General features: G+C 35.3%; 2 protein-coding genes across 3 annotated transcripts; both read right to left on the bottom strand.

Moving 5' to 3' along the window:
* Nucleotides 1–416: 416 nt before the first annotated feature.
* On the bottom strand, nucleotides 417–14,074 carry LOC130655955 (uncharacterized). 2 transcript variants are annotated; one of them, XM_057458779.1, is made up of 25 exons: nucleotides 13,975–14,074; nucleotides 12,439–12,507; nucleotides 12,045–12,236; nucleotides 11,414–11,579; nucleotides 11,182–11,330; nucleotides 10,894–11,055; nucleotides 10,262–10,368; nucleotides 9,953–10,011; nucleotides 9,725–9,870; nucleotides 9,365–9,640; nucleotides 9,138–9,244; nucleotides 8,833–8,891; nucleotides 8,391–8,536; nucleotides 7,244–8,296; nucleotides 6,778–7,125; nucleotides 5,986–6,234; nucleotides 5,336–5,731; nucleotides 4,814–5,200; nucleotides 4,139–4,525; nucleotides 3,562–3,951; nucleotides 2,543–3,301; nucleotides 2,323–2,388; nucleotides 1,639–1,887; nucleotides 1,331–1,489; nucleotides 417–801 (listed from the first exon to the last, which is right to left on the bottom strand). In XM_057458779.1, the coding sequence occupies exons 2-25, from the start codon at nucleotides 12,491–12,493 to the stop codon at nucleotides 752–754; spliced, it is 6,117 nt and encodes a 2,038-aa protein (XP_057314762.1). In that variant the 5' UTR covers nucleotides 12,494–12,507; nucleotides 13,975–14,074; the 3' UTR covers nucleotides 417–751. The 2 variants fall into 2 exon arrangements, with proteins under 2 accessions (XP_057314762.1, XP_057314763.1); XM_057458780.1 differs by lacking the exon at nucleotides 13,975–14,074 and adding an exon at nucleotides 13,617–13,774.
* Nucleotides 14,075–15,314: 1,240 nt separating this feature from the next.
* LOC130653824 (bone morphogenetic protein 1-like) lies at nucleotides 15,315–23,913 on the bottom strand. Its single transcript, XM_057456329.1, has 15 exons — nucleotides 23,865–23,913; nucleotides 22,915–23,040; nucleotides 22,520–22,640; nucleotides 22,029–22,210; nucleotides 21,220–21,447; nucleotides 20,619–20,963; nucleotides 19,667–19,776; nucleotides 19,153–19,378; nucleotides 18,351–18,473; nucleotides 17,990–18,159; nucleotides 17,707–17,884; nucleotides 17,333–17,596; nucleotides 17,116–17,252; nucleotides 16,718–16,922; nucleotides 15,315–16,272 (listed from the first exon to the last, which is right to left on the bottom strand). Exons 1-15 carry the CDS (start codon nucleotides 23,911–23,913, stop codon nucleotides 15,809–15,811), a joined length of 2,928 nt encoding a protein of 975 aa, XP_057312312.1. The 3' UTR covers nucleotides 15,315–15,808.
* Between the last annotated feature and the right edge of the window lie 338 nt (nucleotides 23,914–24,251).

The following is a 24,251-nucleotide window of genomic DNA, read 5'->3' as shown; positions in this document are numbered from 1 at the left end:
TGTGTTCGCTTGTTCTTTTCTTTTGTGTTGTAAGTAAACGCGCAAATATTTTAACAAAGCGTTCATATTTTTATTATGCAAAAAATATACAACTTTGGCCATGCGGAGATAATTCGCAATTTTACAGCATTTTTTGTAAAATGACCATACGTCATTTTACGGAAACTTGCAGCTGTTAGGCTGCTAAAGCGCCACATATACATATATATGTTACAGATGAAGGCGAGACAAACATCATCTATCAACAATTAGCGTCGTTTTAGACTGCGAGGCAGACCAAGTATTTTCGTCAAAAAAATCAACGAAAAAACGAAAAAAGTCGGAGCTTCTTTTGTTAATTTCCTGACGATTAAAGTTTCTTTGGTGAAACTAAAACGACCGGGACATATTTCAATATCTCAATACACAAAAGTGGATGTGTTTAAAATAATTGTTTTATTAATTAATTAACCTTCTATGATATTTACAAGATAAAATACGAAACTAAACATCTGGTGAATATGTAAAAATCGAGATTACAAGACCGAGTGACGCAGTGAGCGGGGATGACGTAATTCGCTCACTTTTTGGTAAGTATTCCATATCATTTCTCCCAATATGGCAGCCATAATTCATGTTACTTCAACATAAAGTTGGGTCATGTGGTTGAATAGGAAGCTAGTATTTATTACGAGTAAAATTAACAAGGAGCTTTGAAATGCTTAATATAAAAGTCTCTTTCAAAGTTTCTCAGCACGTTCTGTTTCGAAGGTTATAAAACGCCCCACTCTGAATCAAGCATCAGGTTACTTTCTGTCTTATCTAAAATAAAAATATAATTTATAAAGTTATTTTTTCTACTATTATATGCTATTATCTATTGTTATCTAACTTTAGTATTTCAAGTGTCCATTCTTTTGCTGACTAAATTTTAATTAAAAATAATGGAAATTTTGATTGAAATGCTATTTTATTCATACCTGTTTTCGCGCGTTTGCGCAAAATGAATACGCGCGAAATTATACTTTTTTTCAATAAGAAAAACTGATTGCGGAAAAGAGATGTTAAAATGCATTTGTATTTTGTTTAAAGCCCAAAATTTGACTGTGTTTTTTCAATTTTACTTCTTATAAGGGAAGCTTACGCTAAAAATTAATACGCGCAAAAATTATTACGAACAATTAACTTTAAAAAACCTTGTTTGCTATATATTTAGTTCGGCCTTAGTGTCGCTAAAATTTTGCCTGTCAAGCATTTTTGTAGCTTTATATTACTTATTATTAAATAACAGAAAACTGCGGAAAAATATGGATAACAGAGAAGATTCAGTGAGGCATAAACTTGTTTTTACCTTTATATATCTTCTTTGCTTTTGTTATTAAAGTGTCTCCTTGCGCGATGTCCCTTTTAGATCGTAGTAATTTCGCGATGTTTGTTTTCCATTCACTAATTGGATTATCTTGTTTTCCACCAGCAATTAGTACTCGTTTTATTAAATTCTTTCCACTTGCTAGAAAAAAGAAAAATGTCATTTGATAGATAATCATTTGATAAAAAAAGTTCAGCCAGTTACTCGGTCACTGCAAGGCGGATATAGACTAAGAACAAAAGCCAGGATTTAAATTTGTATTTCAAATTTAATCAAATTTTTATTCTTACCAGTATTTTCTAAACACGCGCCTGCTGGAATATTGCGTTTGGCTTGATCAGAAATTGTAATCAGAACAGCATAATGCCAGTACTTCCACTCGTCTTCACTTGGTCCTCCTAAGAATTCCTTCGGTCTGGCTCTTTCCATGCCTTGACATATGATACTTAAGTGACATTTGGGTCTTGCTTCGATGATGTACTGACCGTCCATATTACCTATACCAGCCTCTCTAATCTCCTGACAGGATTTTGGTAAACCTATATTAAGTAAAAACCATAAGTTCATTGTGTAAAAAGTGTCATAACAAGCCAGCCCGGTTTACACAAGCAAAAGTTAATGTGACACAGCACATATAACCTGAAAAATCTGATTAGACCTGTTTACAAGCTCGTTAAATCATAGGGGATAACTAGATGAACAGTCCACTTTCTTGATTGATTTAAATTACGGGTAATAGGTACAAAAAACAAGTCTATTAATGAATTTCTCATTATTGCAGCATTCCTCACTGGTGTCCGCTATATAATGACTTGACCGGAGTACATAAAATATTGTGAAGGGTGGATTAAAAGTAGGTATAAAAACTTTTTCTCGACCTCTGTGGCCACCTTTTGCACAAAAACTGATATTGGCAAAACGAAGGAAAGAAAAAAATAAGAAAATCTGCATCACGTTGTACTTTTAGGTCTTACCTGCAGGAAGAGTTATAATTTCTTCGGTATTATTTTTCTTGTCATTGTTTATCAGAGGTTGTCCACCTAAAAACAAGTAGTACAATTATTTCAATTCCAATGATTTATTTATCAGTATCTTTCAAAACAAATGTGCTGTTTGTACATTTGTGCTATTTCTTCATGTATGCTGTATTGATTTCGAGAAAAAGTTTTTTTCATTTATTCAAAATAGCCGTACCTGACGATTCGCCATATGTTCCGCCAACGTTTTTGACGGATACTGTGGACTGCGCAAGTGTTGGAATAGTAGATGATGAAACAGGGCCGATTTGTGGTGTCGTTGCAAATTTTTCGACAACCATCGGACGCATAGTCGACGATACAATGTTCGCCGGTACAGTAGATGTCACTGAAGCTTCAGATACAGAAGGTGGAACTGTCGATGTCATTACATATCCCGGGACGTTTTTTGTTGTAGTTGTCATGACGACATCTCCCGTATTTCCAGCCGCCGTATTTCCATTCAAATCTTTAGCAGGGTAATTATTCGCAGAAGTATTATTTATTGTCGTCGTGTTAATTGTATTCTTTTGTTTAGGCGAAGATGTTTCAGTCGGTATATTTGGATAGGTTATGGGCGGATCCGTAATCAGTGGTTTTGTTGCAGGTTTTGTAGAGAACCTGTAAGCCTTGAAGGAGGGCACTGCCTGTGTTGTTTTTATCTCCATGTTGAGACCTGTCGCTTTTCCAGCGGTTATATCGGTATTTTCACTTATTTTTGGAACACGATTTTCGCTTGTGTTTAAATTATTGTCAATTTGCTTTCCATTAAATGAGTTTGAGGAGTCCTGGGAAATATTTAATGTGGCGGTGTTGGTATTAGTTTCTTGATTGACAGGAGCTATAGGCACTTCAGCTGGTTTGTTAGGGTAGGTTATGGATGGTGTTGTTGGTGGTCTTATAGAAGGTCTATAGGCTTCTACACTAGGAACCGGAGCTAAAAATTAAGATCGAGTTTTAGTGTATAACTTATATTCCGTTGCAAGCAAATTAGATGTTTCAATAAAGACGAATATCCATTACGATGTTTTAGCACATCAAGGCGCACGGAGCAAAACACTTTTGTGATTGAAACAGAATAATGACAATAAACAAATTCGCCGTTTTTTATGAGTTTATTTCAAATCATTTTTGCGGTAATATCTCTCAGTGCAAATCTTTTCCCTATTTATTAATTTTTGTCAAAGAATTCTATACCTGTTACAGTTTCAAAATATTGCACGACTTCGACATCTTTTTCCACATCATTTGACTCTATGACGAAGTCATTGGTCTCCTCGTTATGATAATCACCATTTCGTATCCATTCCTCTGTTGGAGGGTCTGTTTCCTTGCACCAACCAACGTTAAATACAGCACTGATAATATAATGACCAGACGCCACGTTCGGTAGAACAAGTGCGTATGGTATTACATTATCTTCAATTTTAGGCTCACTAAATGTTTGTTTTCCCGAGATAGGATTGACACAATTAATTGTTCCTCCACAGAGCTTGAATTCTTGTGCTTTGACGGTTAAACAGGAATTACTTGGAAAGTCACCATTTGTGGAGGGTGGTAAAATCACTCGTCCGTGAACCATTACACCTAAAATACACGCGTAAACCTCAGGGTTAAGTTTAGTGGTGAATTGTTAAGCTTCAGTCATGTTGGGATGGAATGTTTATAGTCATTTTTTTATGTTAGTGGAAACCGACCCGTAGGTTTTACATCGTGTGTAAATCAAGACACAAGATTCGTGATACGTTCACATGATAACTAAAGTTTTACATACCTGTTTTTTCTACTTCTGTTTCGAAAGGCATCACCTTGATATTTTTACCCACTGACGTTGTTTCATTTTTAATTTCAAAATCATGAACTTTGTCGTTATAATAATCCCCTTGTTGAATCCACTTCGATCCACCTTCCGTTTTACACCAACCAAGATTGACCACAGCACTGATTATGTATTTACCAGGCGTCGCCACAGGAAGGAGGAGACTATAGGGTATCCCTCCTTCGTTGGTAACATTTTCAAATGTTCTTGTTGAAACTGGTGGGATTTTGCAGTTATTATTTCTGCACTGAATAAGTTTTCTTGAGGAAATTGTCAAGCATGATTCTGGGGGTATGGGTTCATTTGTTGGAAAGAGAACTCGCCCAGACACGTAGATACTACCTATTGATAAAAAAACATAATTAAAAGCTTTATTTAGCAAACCTAATTTTTCTTGGCTGAATTAATACACGAGTATATTGTCAGCTCAAGTTGAATTCAGGATGCACTGTTTTGATGGCGCTATCGTATTAGTGAAATCCTTTTTAATTTTTGAGTTTTCGCGTTATGGAAATTCATTTAAAAAGTGTCTTGAGAACATATTTATTCTTTGAGACATCAAGATGTGTTATATCTTGATTTCCCGAATACATATTTTTTATGTTTTACCTTAAGCGTTGCCTTACTTACTTGTAACTTGCTTATTCAATTTCACAACATTTATATCTTTTTCAACATCTGTTGTTTCCATAGCAATTATATAATCAACCATTTCGTCATTATAATAATCACCCGGAGTCATCGTTTGGTCACTTTCAGGGCACTGCCCTATATGCAAGACCGCGCTGATGACATAAGTACCAGGTTCTAACTCCGGTAGTTGGATATCGTATGGTACGGTATTATTGACTACCGCTAAGCCTTTGATTGTTTCATTCCCGCTCGTCGGAGTTGTGGGACACTTTGGGCCTGTACATAGCTTAAGTAATTTTGTCTGTATAGATAAGCAGGAACCTTCGGGTATTGTTGTCAATTGTTCGTCTGCCGGCAACAAAACCTTGCCATGAAGCTTTATGCCTAGAAAGTGAAGTTATAAATTTATTATAAACTAATAAGGTTAAAAAACGATAAAAAGGATGTATAAAACATGCACGGATTACGGCATGTGTAGCTATTTATTTATGTCTTTAAAATAACACATTTTTTACGTACCGGTTTCTTGGGGCTGCAAAACTTCTAAGGTTATGTCTTTAAGTATTGATTTTGTTTTAGCTTCAATTACTATATCATGCATTGTTGTGGTATGAAAGTCTCCTGTACGTATCATCTCTTTCGATTTTAAACTATTTACGCGGCACCAGCCGTTATTAACCACAGCAGTTATGACGTAGCGTCCTTGTTTCAACTTAGTGGTGGTTAGTTCATACGGGATGGAGTTGTTCCGTACAATCACGTTTCTTATGGTTTCGTTGGCAATAACAGGTATGTGGCAGTTGATGTCGCTCCCGCATGAAATCATTTCTTGTATAAACACGGTTAGGCAAGAACCAGGAAGAACTACTTTGTTAGCAGATTGTGGTAGTTGAACATTTCCACTGATCTTGATACCTAAAGAGAAGACGTGGTTAAAGAACGGCGATTAGGGTTGTTTTTGATAATAAAATTTGTAGAGTTTTAAAAAAAAAATACATTTGCTAGATACACGGCAATTAAATGAAAAATATCGATCACGCATGTCTAGCATTCTGCTAAATACTAATATAACAAACAGAAGCAGAAATGCTTCGTCAAGGCAAAGTTGAAATGAGGACGATAAAAAAATTTTCTGAATTAATCAAACTTACATTTCGACAATAACTTACCCTCACAATTCGGTTGTTTGTATCTTTCTTCTGTTCCACTGATCCTCACACCAGCTTTATTAACACACCAACAAAATCCGGTCAAAGCATGACATTGGACAGATTTATAACTACCATCAGGTTTGCACTGCGGAGTAAAGCCACCTACGGGAACACCGTCGCTTTCTGATTCAGCCATTTTTTGCTGCTTCTGACATATAGTTTTTTCAGCGTTTTTTGTTCCATTTTGTTCAGTGTTGGTTAAGGAAGCTAAAATATGAAACTCATATTTTTGAGAAATTTGTCAACATGCTGGAATTGGAATTAAACTACAAATAGTTATTGCTGTGCTTGCACGACTTTTGTAGCTCAAATAGGAGCTTTAAATCCACTAGAACCCCCTTCGCAGGACCCTCGTTAATAGCAGTACAAACTGAATCTGGGTAAAAAAAATTTTAATCAAATAATAATATTGAAAACTGTATATTGATTAAGTTTCCCTAGTGGGTGTAAATAACATAAATTAAAATATAAATTACATAAATTAAAATATAAATTACTTTAAATTTATTTTGTAATTATTGATCAGGTACATTCCAAGTTGATAAAAACTGACTGCATAAATTATTGTAAACAACTTGTGATTAAAAATTAAATTTTTTTTCTTTCTTGTTTTTTCTACTTTCTTTTTTGGCTATTTGCACTCGTTATGAAGTGTAGGAAAATGATGGGAAATAAGTATATTGTATAAATAAAAACTAGAAATCTTAAAACTAAAATATCGGAGTTAAAAAAATAAGAAAGTAAACTCACCAGCAATCACAAGAGAGTTTTGATAAATTAAAATACCAGCAACCGATTTAGCTGACACAGCATCTTCTAATGGTTTCGATGACGCTTTTTCAGATGACAGGAATGTTACTTTAAATCGTACGGCTACCTTCTTTTCTGTTGTCACACTTACTGAAGATGCTGGTATATTTGTTTCACTAAATCCAAGAATGGTTGGCGTAACCTCGTCATTCACTTGCGCGTAAACATTTTTAATGGCGGTTACTACACCTCGTTCTAATATTTTATAGACAGGGCTTGATTTATCTGCAAGATATGGGTGCCAGCTCTGCTCCAAAGTCATTGTCCCTTCTATTTCATTCGCGGATCCTTAAAGAGATTAGAAGAAAAGCTGAGTAGTATGAAGTGTAACGATTGTTAGCGTAAGACAGATATCTATATAGAAAAATTGTTTTTTAAGAATAAATTTTGCACAAATAACACTAACCTGCAGTTTCTCCTTTGGATGGAATTTCAGCTTCTGTAGGAGCTCCTCCTGGTGTATATATGTCACTGGATGTGTTTTCTTGTGCTGTGCTTGTGTTTGTCTGCGTTGTGTTTGCTGAGGATTGGAACAGCGCACCAGTCGTGTTCAACGATTCAACGGGAAGACTTGCTTGCGTATTTGGTTCAACTGGTTTATAAGGATTGTACATAGTGGCGTCCTGAGCTTGGTTGTCGTTCGGTTTATATAATGGGTTTATATAAAGATTGTCCATGCGTTGCTGCAGTTTTTGTGTGTCAGACGTAAGCTGCTCGATATGCGACGTAATCGCTTCGGACACTTGAGCTAGCGCTTCGGCTGGTTTATAAGGATTATAAGCATCTGGTTCTTGCTCGTTTGTTGGATACCAGCTTTGTTGAACATTTTGATCATATGGCTGAATATTATCTTGAGCGTTTGAACTTACTGTACCCTGACTTGAATCTAAATAACCTTTTCCCGCTTCAGGAGTAGTACCCTGACTTGTTGTTTGAGCTTGATTAGTTTGTTGATATGGCAGAGAACTAGTTTCTATTGGAAGGTAGGGGTTAAAAGTAGCGGAAACAGCAGCAGCAGATACCGTTGGTCTTGTCGGCGATATGGGTACGGTCACATTTGGTGCAGGAGATTGATTATCTGACAAGCCAACCGATGATGGTTTAAGATTTTCAGCTGTAGTTAAAATATTTGGCTTATATTCTGCTGGTTGCTTTTGTCCAATTCCGTCTACAGTTGGTGTAGAAGATTGCTGATTTTTTCCACCAGTGGTGACATTTTCACTTGATGGACCACCTACTGTCGCAGAACCAGATGAAACTGCTGGATTTCCCTGGCCACCAGCAGCAGTGGAAGTTAATGGCGCTAACGTTGTTTGTATTCTATGTTCTGCAACTTTGATTTCGTTCTCATCTGCCTTGTTGGTTGAAGAGACACCTCCAACAGGTTGCTCAGGTTGCTCAAGTTTTGTCTGGTTTCTTGAGTCTCCAAATGCAGCAGGCTGAACTGTTTCGCTGAGAGCTGGTAATAAATAAAATAATAAATTGTTGCATTGACGACAATCAAATTAAAATCAAGAACAAAGAAAAAGATTATATAGACGTAGTATCCTTACAGAAGACAAAGAAAAACGAATTGTCAACCGGTATTCCACTTAACGTTCCGTCTCTTATAATGTTTCGTAGTCTTCCTTCTGGATCTTCTTCTTCCAGATGAAATCGCACAGCAATATTCACAATAGTTAATTGTTCTGGGCTGGATCTAAACATGTAAGGTATTACAATGTATTATGGATTTACTTTCGCATTTAAGTTAATATGAATACAGTGAGAAGATGGGATGCCTCAGTTGATTGTACGTAAGTCGCTGGTGAAACTGTTTGATTATTATTGTAAACTTGGCCTTGTTGCTCAAAGATGGACTGCAGATAAAAATATCCGTTGTCAATCAATATCCTTCCTTGTGGAAAAGAGGAAGGGATAACCTCCTAGAGTTCAAAAACGGTGTTAACATATATATTGGAGGAAAGGAAAAGCATAGATTGAAATTATACTTACAGAAAATCAATAACGGTTGTATCGATATAATGTGGATTAGCAGAAAGGGCTCTATCAACCTAAGATTGAATAACACTTGTAATATTGATTGTTGTATTCAAGAATACTTTATTCAAGAATACTTAAACCTGTTGTATTAAACATTTTTGAAAATTGGATCTTGGATCCTCTAAAATGGCCCTCATGTTAGGTCCTTTTCCATTTCAAATAAAAGAAATAGCACAACTTTTTAAAAAAGATGTTTCCAACCCGGCGTGGCCGGTCGTACACAACTTAAAAAGGCCAAGTGAATCACTTTTACTTACTGCTTGTTCGATAATACCACTGAACATAGCGTACGGTTTTGTTAAATTGTTGGCAAGCGACGCATTCCATGCTTGGATTAACTTGAGAGACACTCGTATCTCCTTATCTAGAAAAAAATATCTTTTTATGTCTTTGCAATGTTAAAAGCTTAATTATTACTTTGCTAATACATTGCATTTGTTCCACATGCGTATATGAGATAGTATGTACATACATGCATACTTACATTTTAACGGCTTTGGTTTAAACTGTTTTACCATTGGTTGAGGTTGCGGTATATCATCTGGTATTTTAGTTGGAGATCCATTTTGTTTAAAAAGCTTGTTTGTAGAAGCCTGAGCTTCTTTCGGCTTACTGGATTCAACATTTGTCTGAGACTGAATATCCGTGTTATTTTGCGCGGCCTTTGCACTTAGATAGTTTTGTGGTGTTGTGGACCCACTGACAGCACTACCTGTATTGTTCTGTTGAGTCGCGTTTGCACCGCCAACTTGGTTCATACCTACATACAGTACATATATATCATTTTTGAGTTGCGTATGCTGGATCTATATTTTAGTACACTGAATATGTATGTTATATTTACCGTTTACGACGAAATATTGTTCGTCCACCGGCATTCCGGCTAGGTCACCACTGGAAATCATAGCTTGGCATTTCTCAATGGCATAACTCTCTTCCATTTTAAATTGCAAAGAACACTTAACAATAACTCTTCCTTCTTCGCTTTCCCTAAAGAAATAAGTCGAGTGTTTTGTATTTTTATATTTTTTTTACAAGAACACGTTCCTCAAATTTTGATCAATATACTTACTTCAACTCGGCCACGTGGGCGGCGATGAAAAGAGCATCATGTACGAAGATTTTAGCGATCTAAAAACGATAAATTTTATATGTAATCTCTGCCGTAATAATCTGCAGACCAAAGAATACATCATATAGGATAGTAAAAAATGTTGGTCTTGAATGTAGCAATAGACTGGTAAATCAAGAAAAAAACTTTAAGTATTTAGAACATAGAGGCTTTTCTTTTGTTTTGTATGAGGAATGCACGTGTATTTGTTGTCAATATTGTCAATTTCAGTTAGATGGAAGATGTTTCACAAAGTCATTCTTTACTTACCGCCTGCTCGACGTTTCCGCTCAATTCACGAAATTCTGGTGAATTTGTATCTTCTAAGAACATTCTATAACGCTGTTTCAACTTGATCGAAATTTTTATTTCTTTAACTAAAAAAAACATACATCCTATTTAAACAAATATCGTATCACATTTTGCCGTCACATTTTGCCGTCACTACTGTCATCAGTCTTTCGACGTTGACGTTTTTCTTTACTTACCGGTTACCAATGGTTACACGACACTATCGTACAACAACCGTGAAATAATAAAGCGTCGTGCGAGATTTTTTCATTATGTACGGCTTTTTAAATGTTTTGATTACCATTTTAAAATGATAATTATAAATAAAAATACATTTTACGGAATTAGTCAGCCTTATGGTTGCAGCATTGCTCCCATTCCCTTGACTATATGATGCTGGTGAGCAACATGGGGCGGTGTTGGTAACAGATGGGGTGATTAATGTTTTTACAAAAGGGTAGCACAATCTAAAACACAATTATTGTTGTGTTGCACGATTGATTCGCTATCGAACAACTATCGAAAAACAGTCTTCACGTTATCCTTTTTGTCTTTACACAGTAGCTGGGGCTGCCATTATACTTTTCGTGAATTAATTAAATTAAACTTACACCGTGTTGGCTTCTCTTTTTTCGTATTTGTAGTATTCGAGCTAACCGGTGTACTTTTACTCGGTGAATTACTACCCGGCGCAATCATAGCCGGTACAACTCTTAATTCTACATCGTCCGGATAATGCCATTTCGGTTTTTCATTGTTGCCATTGACTACTCCTAAAAGACAAAATAGCAAAGAAATAATGTTAAGAAAACGAAACATAGAAGGAAATATTTTATGGAAAAAACCGGAATTCCTTTTTAAAAAATCAATTTATATAAAATTGATAAAAAACTACTCACCAATAATTTTAAAATAGTTTGGGTCAATTTGCTGACCAGAAATCCATCCCTTATTGATAATACCTTGAATATGACTGACCGGATCAGCTTCAGTTTTGAAGAACCGAATAACAACATCAGCGATGATTTTACGCTTTGATTTTGTTTTTCTATAAAAGAACAAGAATTGTAACACAAACCATAGATATAAATGCCATTATAATCTAAATTATCTCCATTATAAAATACTTACGTTAGTTTAGAAACACCTGATGATACATAATGGAGATCGGCTGTTAGCTCGTTAGCGATAGCGTCAATGATATTTCCAGCTAGTAATTCATATTCAGGCGACGTCTTGTTGGTCATTTCATCCCGCCATTCATGAATCACCTCAATGCGAACTTTCACGTCTTGTACTATAAAGTTAAACATTGTGTTTCACATTTTAAGTAGGGTTAAAAGGTGTTTTTTTACTATTTGTGATATTTTTCCTATCTTCATATAAACAACACCCGTTTCCTGTCTGTGTGAGAGGAAAAGGTCGTGCTACGGACACACGAATTAGCAAATGCGAATTTTTTTATTGACGTACGATGACTTAAATATTCACGACTGATAAACCCGGGTTTTTCCTCAAGGCTGATGATTAGTCTCCACATGGGTCGTTTTTTTGTGATGAACGGGCATGAAACAAAGATTCCTGGAATATGTACGACGGATAAATTTAGCCTACTCTAAACTTTGCCTACTAATTAAAAATGTTATCTAGTCTGATGCAACAAAGTTCATTTTGGGTGCAGAAAGAATGATTTTAAACCACCCTATAAATTTTATAATAATTTTATTGCAGATATAAAAATCAAAATGAGTCGTTTCTTCACCTTGCTGTTTCACGTATGGTTTCTTCTTGCTTTGCGGTTTGTTGATCAGGCTTCGCTCATCAATATCAACGCCCTCATCGTCCGCATTTCTTCGGTCCTGTTTTTTTAACAGCGCCTGGTATACAGTCCTTTTTGTTCGTCTAAGTTCGACGTCATCGTGGCTTCTACGTTTTATACGACTGTTCGCGACGTCTGTTAGAGCAATGGGATAAGAAATATTACAATACAGTGTTCAGTTCAATATTTTTTGTGTTACATCAACTTTTTTCAACCACCCCCGTTGTTGCGAGCCTTTAAAAATTAACTGAAGCATAGATGGTTATTGTAACCACCATTTCCCCCTATTTCCCAATCCACTGAGCAACATTTGTGCGGAATATTTTTATTTACTTACCTAGCGAGCTTATGTATAACAGGAAGAGAAGAAGGATATGATGGTAAAGATTCATGGGAAGCTAGTTATCTAAACAAAATAAAGGGTATCACATTTGGAAAGCATTGATTTTATATAGCTTATAAGAACGTAAAAAGGCTAACATTTTGCCAAAATTAGGAACATATTAAGACCGTACTCGGCCCCGAATGTTCTACTTGGCCTGCGTAAAGATAGCTAAGAAGAAAATAACGGGAGTCTAAATAACCTTAGGAAACAAATACGTTCAAACTGTGTTTCTACTTATATAGCTGTATTTATTTTTTTCACAATATTAATCTTAATATCAAACTTATTCTGACCATAACCATACTTCTTTATTTTCTACACTCGAATGCATTTCTACATTCGAGCCTTAGAGAGAGTAAAACAAATAAGCACATATCATGTGACATGTGACATGTGGCTTGTCGATGCTGTGGGCTAACAACACCACTATTTTTTGGTAACTAATGGATAATAAGTTGGAAAATAGAAGATTTAGTCCAGCTCCCCTCCTTTTGTTTCGAAAGCCGTGTGGTAGGGCTTGGCTTGTCTTATATATTTGAAATAGCAATTTGAAATCTCTCTTTGAAATATAATGCAGTGAAGAGGCATTAAAAGTTTGTCTCGTTGTCAACCTAAGGAGGGGCTGTTTAATTCCTGACGGATTTATTGTCACCAGAAAGATTTGTCATTGCCTAAAAACTGTTGGTAAACACAATCAGCCATGTGATAAAACGTTTAACGCGGGCTTGCGCTCAATAAGTTCTTTCGTGTGATCGACCGTAAGGAATTTTGGCGATTTATTCGCGTTTGCAACTTTAGTAAATAAATCTAAAATACGGTATATAAACGAATGCTCAATTTTACAGGAAAGCGCCTGAAGTATTACTGAAGTTTCAAACTTACCTCAAAATTTACACACTTTAAAATTTAAAGTTTAAAAAGAAAAGGCAAACTTTTTTTTTTTTTAAAAAAAGGATCCTGAGGTTGTTTACTGAAACTAAATTAAGTAATATGAAACTTATAGCGACATCATGGAGTTCTAAGAAATGACGTTTATGATCAAATATGGTAGCTCGATCACCATTACTTCGAAACTTCCACCACATGTAAATTGTTCCTGATTCGGAAGAGTTACAAACATTAAAACTTACCGATCGTCCACCATTATTTAACAAGAAGAGCCAATTTTTTTCCGACTCCAATAATTCCGGCTTTTTTTACATAACCGAAAACCTCTTTTCAATGTTTTTGATAGAATATAAAAATGCTACACGTATACTGCATATAAATTCTTTTTAAATTTATCTAAATTTGTATATAATATCAAAAACGCAGCGAAATTCTTGGGTATCTACTACTTGAAAGACGCTAAGTTATGTTTTGGTGATCTTTTGCTCTATAACAGCAGGTGGTCTGTGTTTTTTCTTTCTTTTAGAGAAAGCAGAATACTACGCCATTTTAAAAAAAAGTTCGAGAACTGCACAATAACTTTCATTGATTTTTACTAACCTTTTGTCTTTATAAGATATCTTTTTTCTTTTCGTCTAATATTACCTAAATTTTTTCCCCATAAACTAAAATTACTGCGGCTTCTAATAGAATTTTTTTTCTCAATTGTTTACAGAAAGTAGTTTAAAGCGATTTTCTTGTTCAGTGAAGCGGATAGAGAAAATGCGGCTTGCAAAATGTTGTAGATTTCTCGCCGATGGTCATAAATGAAATTGAAAAGTCTAGCTTTAATTGTTACCTTCTTAGCGAAAACAATTTTTTTTTTATTTAGCTAAATGGGATAATGTAAATATTTTGATAATATAATTTCTATTAATCTTTTATACAGGTCAAAAGAGTACTTTCTTATTAACCAATTGATCTCTATTCGGCATGATTTTTTTCTAACTATGTGATCTCACTTCCTGTATAAACTCCATAGTCTTTGCTTGCAAGGTTTTCGAGCATGAAGTGCGCAAAATGACTGTTCAGCAGTTATTTTAGTAGTGATGTCAATATCTGCAATTGTAATTATTTCTCTATTAAAACATGAGAATATCAAGATGACAAGGAAATATTCTTTTTCTTCATCACGAGATCTAATCCTAGCCTGCACAGCAAGCAACATAGTTACAGCAAGCACCATACAGAGTTGTGAACTCGAGATCCCTTTTTCCCCGAACGCATTGGTTACGCATTCCGCTGTTCAAAACGTTGAAGGTCTAAATTGGTGATGCAGGCCTGTGTTGACATGTCGTTAAAGATCCGAGTTATGGTAACTCCCCCAAGCATTTATTTTAATGGTTCCCTTAATCAATCTATCGGCCCAAATCCCGTAAACCTAAATTTTGTCAGTTGGGTCGACAAAAAGTTTGGGCCTTATATAAGTCCAGCAGCTGAAAACATCAAAACGGAAGTCAGCGGTTTGGGAATAACCAGTCACCAGCGAAATTAGTTAAGACTCCACAAAAGTTGTGCTAAATTTCCGCAAAAGTTTATTATTTTAATGTAGCAAATTTTCTTTGTGGTCCCTTTTTTAAAACCGACCATTCGTAATATATAAACCGGTCTGAGTTTTTCGTCAGCTCAAATTCGTAAATATATTTTCATAAGGCTTAATCTTTAACCCAACAATCAGAACTCAATTCAACTTTTGATCAACGGAAATTGAAATCATTCTAGATAGACCTGGTCTTAATTTCAAAGAGCTCGGGTGAAAAAATGAATCGAAATGCTTCTCATCTCTCTGCTTGAATTATTTTGCGTACGGTGAATAAGCCTTCGAGATTTTTTTATTAAAAACACCCATATGCCAAATCGTGCTCTTGTGAAGTTGTTATAAAGTAAATGTTTTTTCATGTACGACTTTTTGCAACTTCGTCCTTAAATGTCTCAAAAGCTAAATTTCCTTTAATCGTTAAATTGAAATACCCGCCTATTTGGATAAACTTGCCATTTATTAGTATTATACCCATTAGATTGAATCCTTCATCCTGCATTGTTACCAACCTCCTTCCCAGGGCTTGTTATGTTTTCAACACTTGGATGGATGTCTAAATAAAAAAAGACTGACAACCCCGGGAACGAGGTTGTGTTGTTCCTGCATATTTATCAATAAGAATACAAGCTATTGGATGAGCAAATACGCACAAACGAAAAAGACAGAAATGAAAAAATTATCTAATGTAGTATAATATAACTGAAATAGTTTAAACAATATTTATTTTTAAATAAAAATAAAGTAAATATACAATATATTACATCAAATAAATAAAAATTAAGCCTTTTTCCTGGACATTTTATGAATATAAATCATAATGAAAATAAGGATAAAATAATTACAAATAAATATAATTTATTTTGAAGAATCGACTTCAAAAAGAAAGAAATCTCTCGTTCTTCTCACGGCAGTTACAACTGCGTTCTTTTTCTGTTCTTTTTTCTTCGTATTCAAATCAGAATGTACTTTGCTATACTCTAATGCAAACCCATATCTATTAAAATTCGCATCCGTGACAAAGCTTATTCTTAGCGCGTTATTTGTTGACGTGTAGACCTTTTGTGACAACTTGGATCCACACAATCGTGCAATCAAGGGGGAGTACGAAAACGCACCATCGTAGATGTTAACATAATCGAAAACACATGGCTCGTGTTCCATGTTGAATTTTTTGAATCGTATCCTGATCTGTCTTCTTTTTCCAGTCGTAATAACCCAGGAACAATTTTGATTTACGGGATATTTCAGTCTGTCCATATAACCAACATGAGAGAAAATATTTTGACTGTGTTTTGTTGCTTTGAGTTGGCCACCACAAGCTGGAAGAATAAACAAAAATGGCGTTAAATCTAAGGCGCCCGTCAGTAAAATTATTTACTCTGTTGAAGGCCGATATAAAGCTGCGCACAGTCAATTTGAACTGACAAAATTCAAGTATTTATAAAGGAGACCAGCCGTTAACCTGTTGAGAAATTCACGAGTTCGGCCGTCAGCATTTTGTATCCATGCAGTCATTTCAAGTATACAAAATCCGTAAAAACGTTTTTAAGAGTTATTTAAGTTAATCGAAGTTAATTTTCAAGAGTCTGTGACTCAGAAAAGCTTAAGTACGGGTTTGGTGCGCTGTCGAAAAAGAAGGAATTCTTTCACCCTCGTCCCCAGGGTTTTACGCTTTTTATTGATTTGAAATAAGACGGCTCTCATATCAAAAAAGCTAAAACCCTGGAGCAAGGGCGGGAATTCTTCATGATAACTGAAACTTACTTGTTCTGTATGACAGCCTAAATTTAAAACCATGAGTGTTTGGTTTCGATTGGAACTTTAACCTTGCCACATGATTGGTTGATTCAATGGGTTTGTTTTTGGATAATAGTAAACATAAATTCCGATCTCCTATCCAGTTCTCTTCATGAAGGTGTTGCAGAGAGACTGGGCATAACCTGTAAGCATTCCAATCTTTGCGGGGCGTCTGCGTAAACAAAAGAGGCATGGTATTTTTATGAACAGTACTAGTTTTGTAACACGCAGGGGAGCAGTAGTTTAGTCGAAAGGATCAAGGGAAGAAGTTGAAAACAAGAAAGAAAATAAAGAAGAGTTTTTATTTAAAATATGACTTTAAACCAAGTTCCCAACAAAAGATAAAAACATTTTAGTTCACTTACCAAAACATCTATGATGTATTTGTGTCCTGGTGTTGTCTTTAAAACCCATGAACATGTATTATCTCCCGGATATATATCAGGATAATCGGGAGAAGTTATTATTCCTCGATTTTTAGTTGATGCAAACGTGCAATTTCCTAAAAAGAAGTTACCAATAATAAATATGAAAGAAAATTTGCTAGATCCGCGAATAAGAATGTTTTTATTCATACCTTACCTGGCTTACATGTCCGCTTATCTTTGCTCAATTCATACCCGGGTCGACATTCACACTCAAATGATTTCAAAATGTTCTTGCAGATATGTTGACATCCGCCATTCTTAATTTCACATTCATTTTTGTCTACAAAAAAGAAAAAATACACAAAATATAGTCGGGCTCTATTTAAGGATAGCATCTTCAAGGTAAAATGCGATCTTAAAGATTTCAGTAAAATCGAGGATAGATGGTACAGCCCTATGGTGAAGACTAAAATTGGATTTTTTTAAAATACATTTACACTTTATCAAATGTCTTTAAGAACGACGCCTTGTCCTGAACAACCGAAACAACCGAAAAAACTCAAATTAAAAAAATGATGCAAGCAATACCCAGTTGAACTTCAGCATAAAAGCCTTGACTATTGTTTTCATCGTTCGACGTAAACTTCACCGTCATTTCTTGGTTGACTGACGTTAACTTTATCGGCGTCACTAAATCACCACATAAGGACATGATGTGCCTTCCTTTCTCCAGAATATCAACTCGATCTGATGCGTTATCACACGACTATAATAGTTTAATTTATAAAAAAAATTGCTTTAATTGCATCTCTTATGCCAACAACAGACCACCAAAACATCCTAACTTGGTCTATCGTAGCTGTAAACCTACCTGCGCATGTTCCAATTTAAAAACTTTCACATTGAGATAAACTTTATATCCTGGTAGGCCTATAAACCTCCATTTGCAACTTTTGTTGTTTGGATAGTATGATGGGTAATTTGGTGAAGTCAACGCTTTAACATCGTTAGGTTTCATGTTGTATGTTTGAATGCAGGTTGCTAAAATTTAGAAAGTAAAATGTTTTACTTTTTCTATCTCCTTGTGACTGAGAAAAAGAAGTATGTACTGAGATCAGTTGGGAATTTCATCTTAGATGTTCTAACATACGGCAGTAATTCGAGGTGAACCGATAGCATAAATACTGTTTGGGTACAAGATTGTAAATCACTCAATTAGAAGTTGTTCTTACGTTCACATCTTTGTCTTTTATGATTCCATTGATAATTTGCTGCGCATGCGCATTTATATCCACCAATCAGATTAATGCATTCGTGCTCACAGTTCCCATTATTAGTCGCGCATTCATTGGTTTCTACAAAAAAAAAATGCGAGTTTTAAAAATAAAAATGAAAATATGTGGTATTCAATGAATGCGTCACGTGAAATAGTTACGGAAAGTTAGTAACTAAAAATATATTTTTGAAGGTATGTGAATTAGCGATCTTTGCATAAAAACAACATTGTCTTATTCAATTCATTATCTTGAGTGGATGCTTTCTTTCACCCTCAAATGCTTAAATGAATATTGTCCTTCTATAAATTAACACTCCTAGTCTGTCTCTGCGCGATAAACATGCTACAAATACACGAAAAGGGAAACACGCTACGCTACGCGAAGGACAGGCGGGCCGATGAATTTATCCACGGGGTACCAACTAATCTCTTATATAAGTAACCGTGTTCTTTATTTGCCCAATTTTATAGCCATACTACGGACGCACGAAATGCGATATATAAAGGAAGGACAAACCCGTGGATTTATCCATGGTCTATCGACTTATTTCATTTAATTCACTTTGCGACTACATTAAGCTTTAATGTACTAACCAATTATTAGATCAAAAGAGTTAATCGCAATAAAAAATGGAAATATGAACTTCCGTTTCACTACACAACATTACCAACGTCGTACCCAGAATTAGTCTGTTCGGGCTCCGTGCGTATATCAAAACAAAACAAACCCTGGGTTCGAGGTCACAACATTTTCTTACCTGTAAAATACGACAGCGAAAATCCATCTTTCACTTTGTTTCCATTTGAATGAAATCTAACAGTTGCTTTGTTACTGCTTGTGGTGAAAAGTTTAACTTGTCGAAATTTACAAAAGCGTCCAAGGCTTTCACCAAGCGCACTATCAATAATCTCGATATAATCTTTCATGCAATTTTTACTTTTCATAACTCGTAGAAGTTTGAAATCAAACGCAACCGTACTGTTCTAAAGATAGTGTAAAAGAAAGTATAGACTATGCTTTTTAGTTCTTGAATATTTTTTTTACAGAGAACGAACTCAGTCTGATGTCTCAACCTAAACGGCCTGAAACAACGCTAAAGCTATAGTGTGCAATGTGGAGTGAAAGAGATTTTTTGCATACCGGAAAATGAGGACTCAGGGCACAGCATCAGGACCCAGCATCATTCAGCGAATATGTAAAATAGTTGGATACTAACTGACGCAGTCGTTAACAAAAGACTTCTTATGTGTATTTCAGAATTATATACTTACTTCGGCTACTGTGATATTCCACTCACAAAATTGATTACTGTCGTACGTATTTGGATAATTTGGTGAGTTTATAACACCAGACGCTGATGTTAACTGACCACCACACAATACTATAAAAAGGGAATTTGGAATTTCGTACAAGCTTCATATTCAAGGCAACCTCGTCCTAAGGGGTTGTTGCCTTTTTTAACATAAAGGGTCAAGTAGGTGCTAGCGGCTTTAGCATCAGGCAACAAATTCTGGGGTCGAGGATAAAGAGCTTATTATTCTTATTTCTGTATCTTTATACAGGATAGAAACTTCAGTGCTGGAAACACTGTTATCAATGTGGGTCCTGTGTTCGAATGTAACATTAGGTATACACCAGCAGTGCCTACCCAATTCCTCTCGCATGGCATGGGTTGACCTGTAGCTGTGATAAAGACACTTCCTAAACATGCCAGCGCTGTTGACTGAACCACGAACCTTGTGAATACGAATCGAACTCTATAAAAACTGGGTCATGCGCGGTTCTTATCGAACGCTGTAAAATAAGTCCTGATTTTCATTTAATGGGGGTATGCTTGCATTAACAACGCTTTCCTGTCATAAGCAAAAGTTCTAACCGTTCGTGACGATGTTAATTTTTTTGGCTCGTTTAGAAATGGGACAGCCGCTTTAAACTCGTTCCAAGGGCTCTTCTATGTCTATGATATTTGGACGGCGTAGAGCCTCATGTATGAGCCTAACTACCCTAAACCCTGGTTTAAGTATTAAAATTTAATGAACTCTCGTTTAAGCAAATACGACATGTCGGCCAAAATATGATTTCTAGTAGAGCATATTGAGGCTGACCATACAAAAAAGAATATAGTGCATGTCTGTAAGAGTTTGATCGTAAAAATTTAATCTAAAAATTCCTGGGGACAAGGTGTATGGTGAGGTAAATAAAATAGGGTGTGAAACTGCTCACCTCTATAAGACAACTTCATGTCAACGCCTTGATTCTTGTTAGAATCATCGGCTCTGTCCATGTAATACTGTATGAACAAACTCTGTGAAAACAACGTCATACTTTTTGGTGGTTTTTTATCCTTGCAAAACTTCTCAAGAAGTGGAGATGATGAGTGTTTTCCATTTCGAATAGCTAAGTACGAACTTTCACAAGGCAATATAAAATTTACTTGGACGAAATTTAGTTTTATTAATTGCCCCGCAGGTGCGAATATCCTCCAATGACATGCGTGAGAAGCATTTTGGACATTTAAAACTTGGTAATTAATAATCCCTTTTGACTTCGTGTAGGTTGTCATGCAAGCTAAAAAAAAAATAATTAAAAATTGGACATTTTTTTATGTTTTTTACATACTATTTGCATTTTGTTATATTGTTTCAACATTTTAATTTAATTATAAACAGAATTAATAGCGTGGTTGTTTCAAATGAGATAAATACTTGATCCTCTCAATAAATTAATAAATTAAGCTGGGAGTGGGGATAGAAAAAGGAGGGTGGGAAGAGGTTGGTAAATAATTTATTATTTTAGTACTAAAATAATTTTATAATGGACTTACATGGACACTTATATAACAAGTTTGTCTGCACAACGTCGAGATTGCTTATTTCCTTCCGTTGTGCAACTGGTACAATGTTAACATGTGTTTTCGGTATGATGGTGTCAGCAAATGACGGGTTTTTGGAAAAAGCGCTTTGTGAATAATGCATTATGCTTTCAAAATCGTATTTGATTCCAAAGGAATTGACTTCTTTTGTTGCTTTTTTCACAAAATTTACCAATTTTTCTGTAAGGAATAAAAGTGCAATTAAGAACAATTTTTTATTAAGTAGGTAAGAGGGTTCAAAAAAATTCGTATGAGCTGCAAAATTTTTAAAACATCAACCTTTCAAAAAATATTAAGCATTTGAAATAAATTAATATGAATACCAATAGAAAACAATCTGTAACGACAGCCCTGCGATACAGTTTTCAAGATGGGGGAGCAAAATCCTCTATACGTACTATTTATTACTTACCACAAGGGTGCCGGGGACTATGACCCTCCTTCCCTAGAAAACGCGCCCAAACAAAGATTTGTGATCATTACCCCCTGAGAACTGATCTTAACTACCTTAAGGCAAAAAATTTTCGCGAGCATTTTTATTTCATGTTTTTTTTTTGGTCAAAATTGCGTTTCGTGGCATTTTAATTTTGCGGTTTAAATATAATCACGTAATTTGTGACATTTTAATTTCGCGGTTTGCATCTAAATCTATTTTTGCGACTTTTTAATTTCGCGGTTTTTTGAAACTGACCACAAAACCGCGAAAATTTCTTACCCTAAGGTAAGTTGAACATTCTATACGGATAGAAAATTTGCGGTACCTGTTTGAATGTTTTGTGTGATTACAGTTAAGTGTTGATCACGATCTGGTCTAGTAAATTCATGCCAGAATCCAATCAAGTGTCCAATTTCATGTAATACAGAACCAAATATAACACACTTTTCTGATAAGTTGATGCCTTGCGCTTGATTTTCACCCATGCGACCAACATAAGAAACACAACTACAAAAGAAAACAAGAAATAATCTCATGCTAAACGGATATAAGCTGATAATCCGCTACGGAATGCGCACTCCCCAGAGGAAAAGAGGAACCATAGTTTTTTTAACTTAACTGCGTTTTTCTCTAAAGCATTTTTAAACAGGAAAAATTGATTATATTTTTATACACATAGTCTACCAACCTCGTTAACAGAACTCTCTTTCGCTTTTCGACATTAAATACAGCTCTGATAACCGTCTCAAAATAACGAAAAAGGCCCTGAAAGCGAGCTTAATCACTCATCCTGTAATAAAAAAAAAATGTTCCTACCCGCACTTTGGATTACGTTGAAAAATAACATATTCAGTTTCCGTCGTTCTTTCAACAAATGACAAACATGTACGTTCTTCCCAATGCTGAAAAGCTTTGTGGATTACCAATTTTTCCTTGCCTAACCAAGAAATGTATAATTATTTTCTTAAACGTATAATGCAATTTGGTTTTTATTCTTTTTAATTTCCCCACCCTGACCTGTTTGTTCAGCCCTTGCAGGGGTATTAGTTGTAATATGTATTTAAGTGGCATGTATTCCTTATCGCAGCAATGCAGTAATTGCCAGTTGTTAATAAATAGAAAAAATGACATTTACAGATTAAATGAAAACAAAAAAACAAACAAACAAACACACACACACACAAACAAACAAACTAAAAATAAACATGTACCTAAAAATCTGTCAGATATTTTGTATGGCACGATACCATCTTTCCAAAGCAATTCAGGTTGGCTTGTAGCAGCTCTTCTAATTCTTCGTTTAGAAGCTTCCGGTGACGTCGTACTGTGAGAAGTATCTACATAGATAAAGAGTAAATCATCTTGTGCTTAGAAGGTATTATTTGTGCGTTCTACCTTTTGGCAGTTGCGTCACGTTTGTGAATAATTTGTGCTGTAAATAAACTCTAGTAGTTATCAAGAAACATCAATTGGAAAGATTAATATAGTTACGTATTATATGGCAGGATCAACTTGGTTTTTATGAGATACGCAAGACTGCCCTGGGGACGGAAGCACCCCCTGGATATTTAACGTCGTTATCTATTCCAAAATAAACAATTTTCGGACATTACAAAAGAGTAATAATAGCATAAAAAGGAAACCATTTAAATTCTCATGTATCTTTTTTCTGTGATAACTGCGACAATACTTTTACCACGGTTCAATTGGGAAGGTTTTTAAATAAGAGAAAAGTGTTCAGAGGATGGGGTGAGGCCTAAAGGTCGCTTATGAAGTTGCTTAATTTTTTAATCAATTTAAGACCTGGTACCCTAGCAACTGAGCTCTTTCTTATAAAAGTCGGGTACAGGTAAAACATAAATGGTCTCTAAGAAACATGGAATAGCTCAATTTCCGTTACCGAGTGGTCTAAATTTATGTTTAAGATTAATCATTCTCATCTAGGATGTCCTTGTAAGTGACATTGCAACATTGTATTGGCAGCTATACATACCACAACCTCTTGCAAAATTAATAGACCACTAAAATATGATTGCGTCTTTAATTGAGTTACACCTAGCTACAGCTCAGTAGCAGTAATAGCAAACTTCCCTTGTTCTATAGAACTGCCGACATAACCACTTTATCAAAAAACGTATGGTTAAGATTGTAAATGAATTACGTTGAAAAGGTAGTATTTCGTGCGTAAGAGTTGGGTTCGGCACTGCCATTTTAAATGTCAGATTTACAGTCGACGCTTGATCTCTCGAACTCTCGGGGACTGACGAAAAAGTTTAAGATACCAAAACTTCGAGATAAAGGTATTCGAGATATCAAGCGTCAAAGGCTTTTAATGTTCAAGGTAAAGAAATAGCCGTACTTGTTTCCGAAAGTTTACGTTCTTGATTAATGTTTAGTCGAAAACCTGGAACAGAAAAAGACAGAATTTACGGATAATAGTATGTATTTGTTACTAAACTTACTTCTGTCCAAAGAAGCTTAAAATACTACTCTTTTTTTTCGAGAGTAATAATATAATTTGACAACGAAAGATCCAACACGTTGTAGT

Source organism: Hydractinia symbiolongicarpus, chromosome 8, assembly GCF_029227915.1.
Source record: "Hydractinia symbiolongicarpus strain clone_291-10 chromosome 8, HSymV2.1, whole genome shotgun sequence".
Taxonomy (NCBI): Eukaryota; Metazoa; Cnidaria; class Hydrozoa; order Anthoathecata; family Hydractiniidae; genus Hydractinia; species Hydractinia symbiolongicarpus.
This window is presented reverse-complemented; position numbering and strand designations above follow the sequence as displayed.

Coding starts and splice junctions, on each gene's coding strand:
- LOC130655955 (XM_057458779.1), bottom strand. CDS start 12,493: ATGAATCTTTACCATCATATCCTTCTTCTCTTCCTGTTATACATAAGC. Junction 11,331..11,413: donor TCAGGTGTTTCTAAACTAAC/GTAAGTATTTTA, acceptor GTTCTTTTATAG/AAAAACAAAATCAAAGCGTA. Junction 3,952..4,138: donor AACAGAAGTAGAAAAAACAG/GTATGTAAAACT, acceptor CGTGTATTTTAG/GTGTAATGGTTCACGGACGA.
- LOC130653824 (XM_057456329.1), bottom strand. CDS start 23,913: ATGGCAGTGCCGAACCCAACTCTTACGCACGAAATACTACCTTTTCAA. Junction 19,379..19,666: donor GGAATATCACAGTAGCCGAA/GTAAGTATATAA, acceptor CACTATCTTTAG/AACAGTACGGTTGCGTTTGA. Junction 17,253..17,332: donor TAAGCGGACATGTAAGCCAG/GTAAGGTATGAA, acceptor ACTTCTTTTTAG/GAAATTGCACGTTTGCATCA.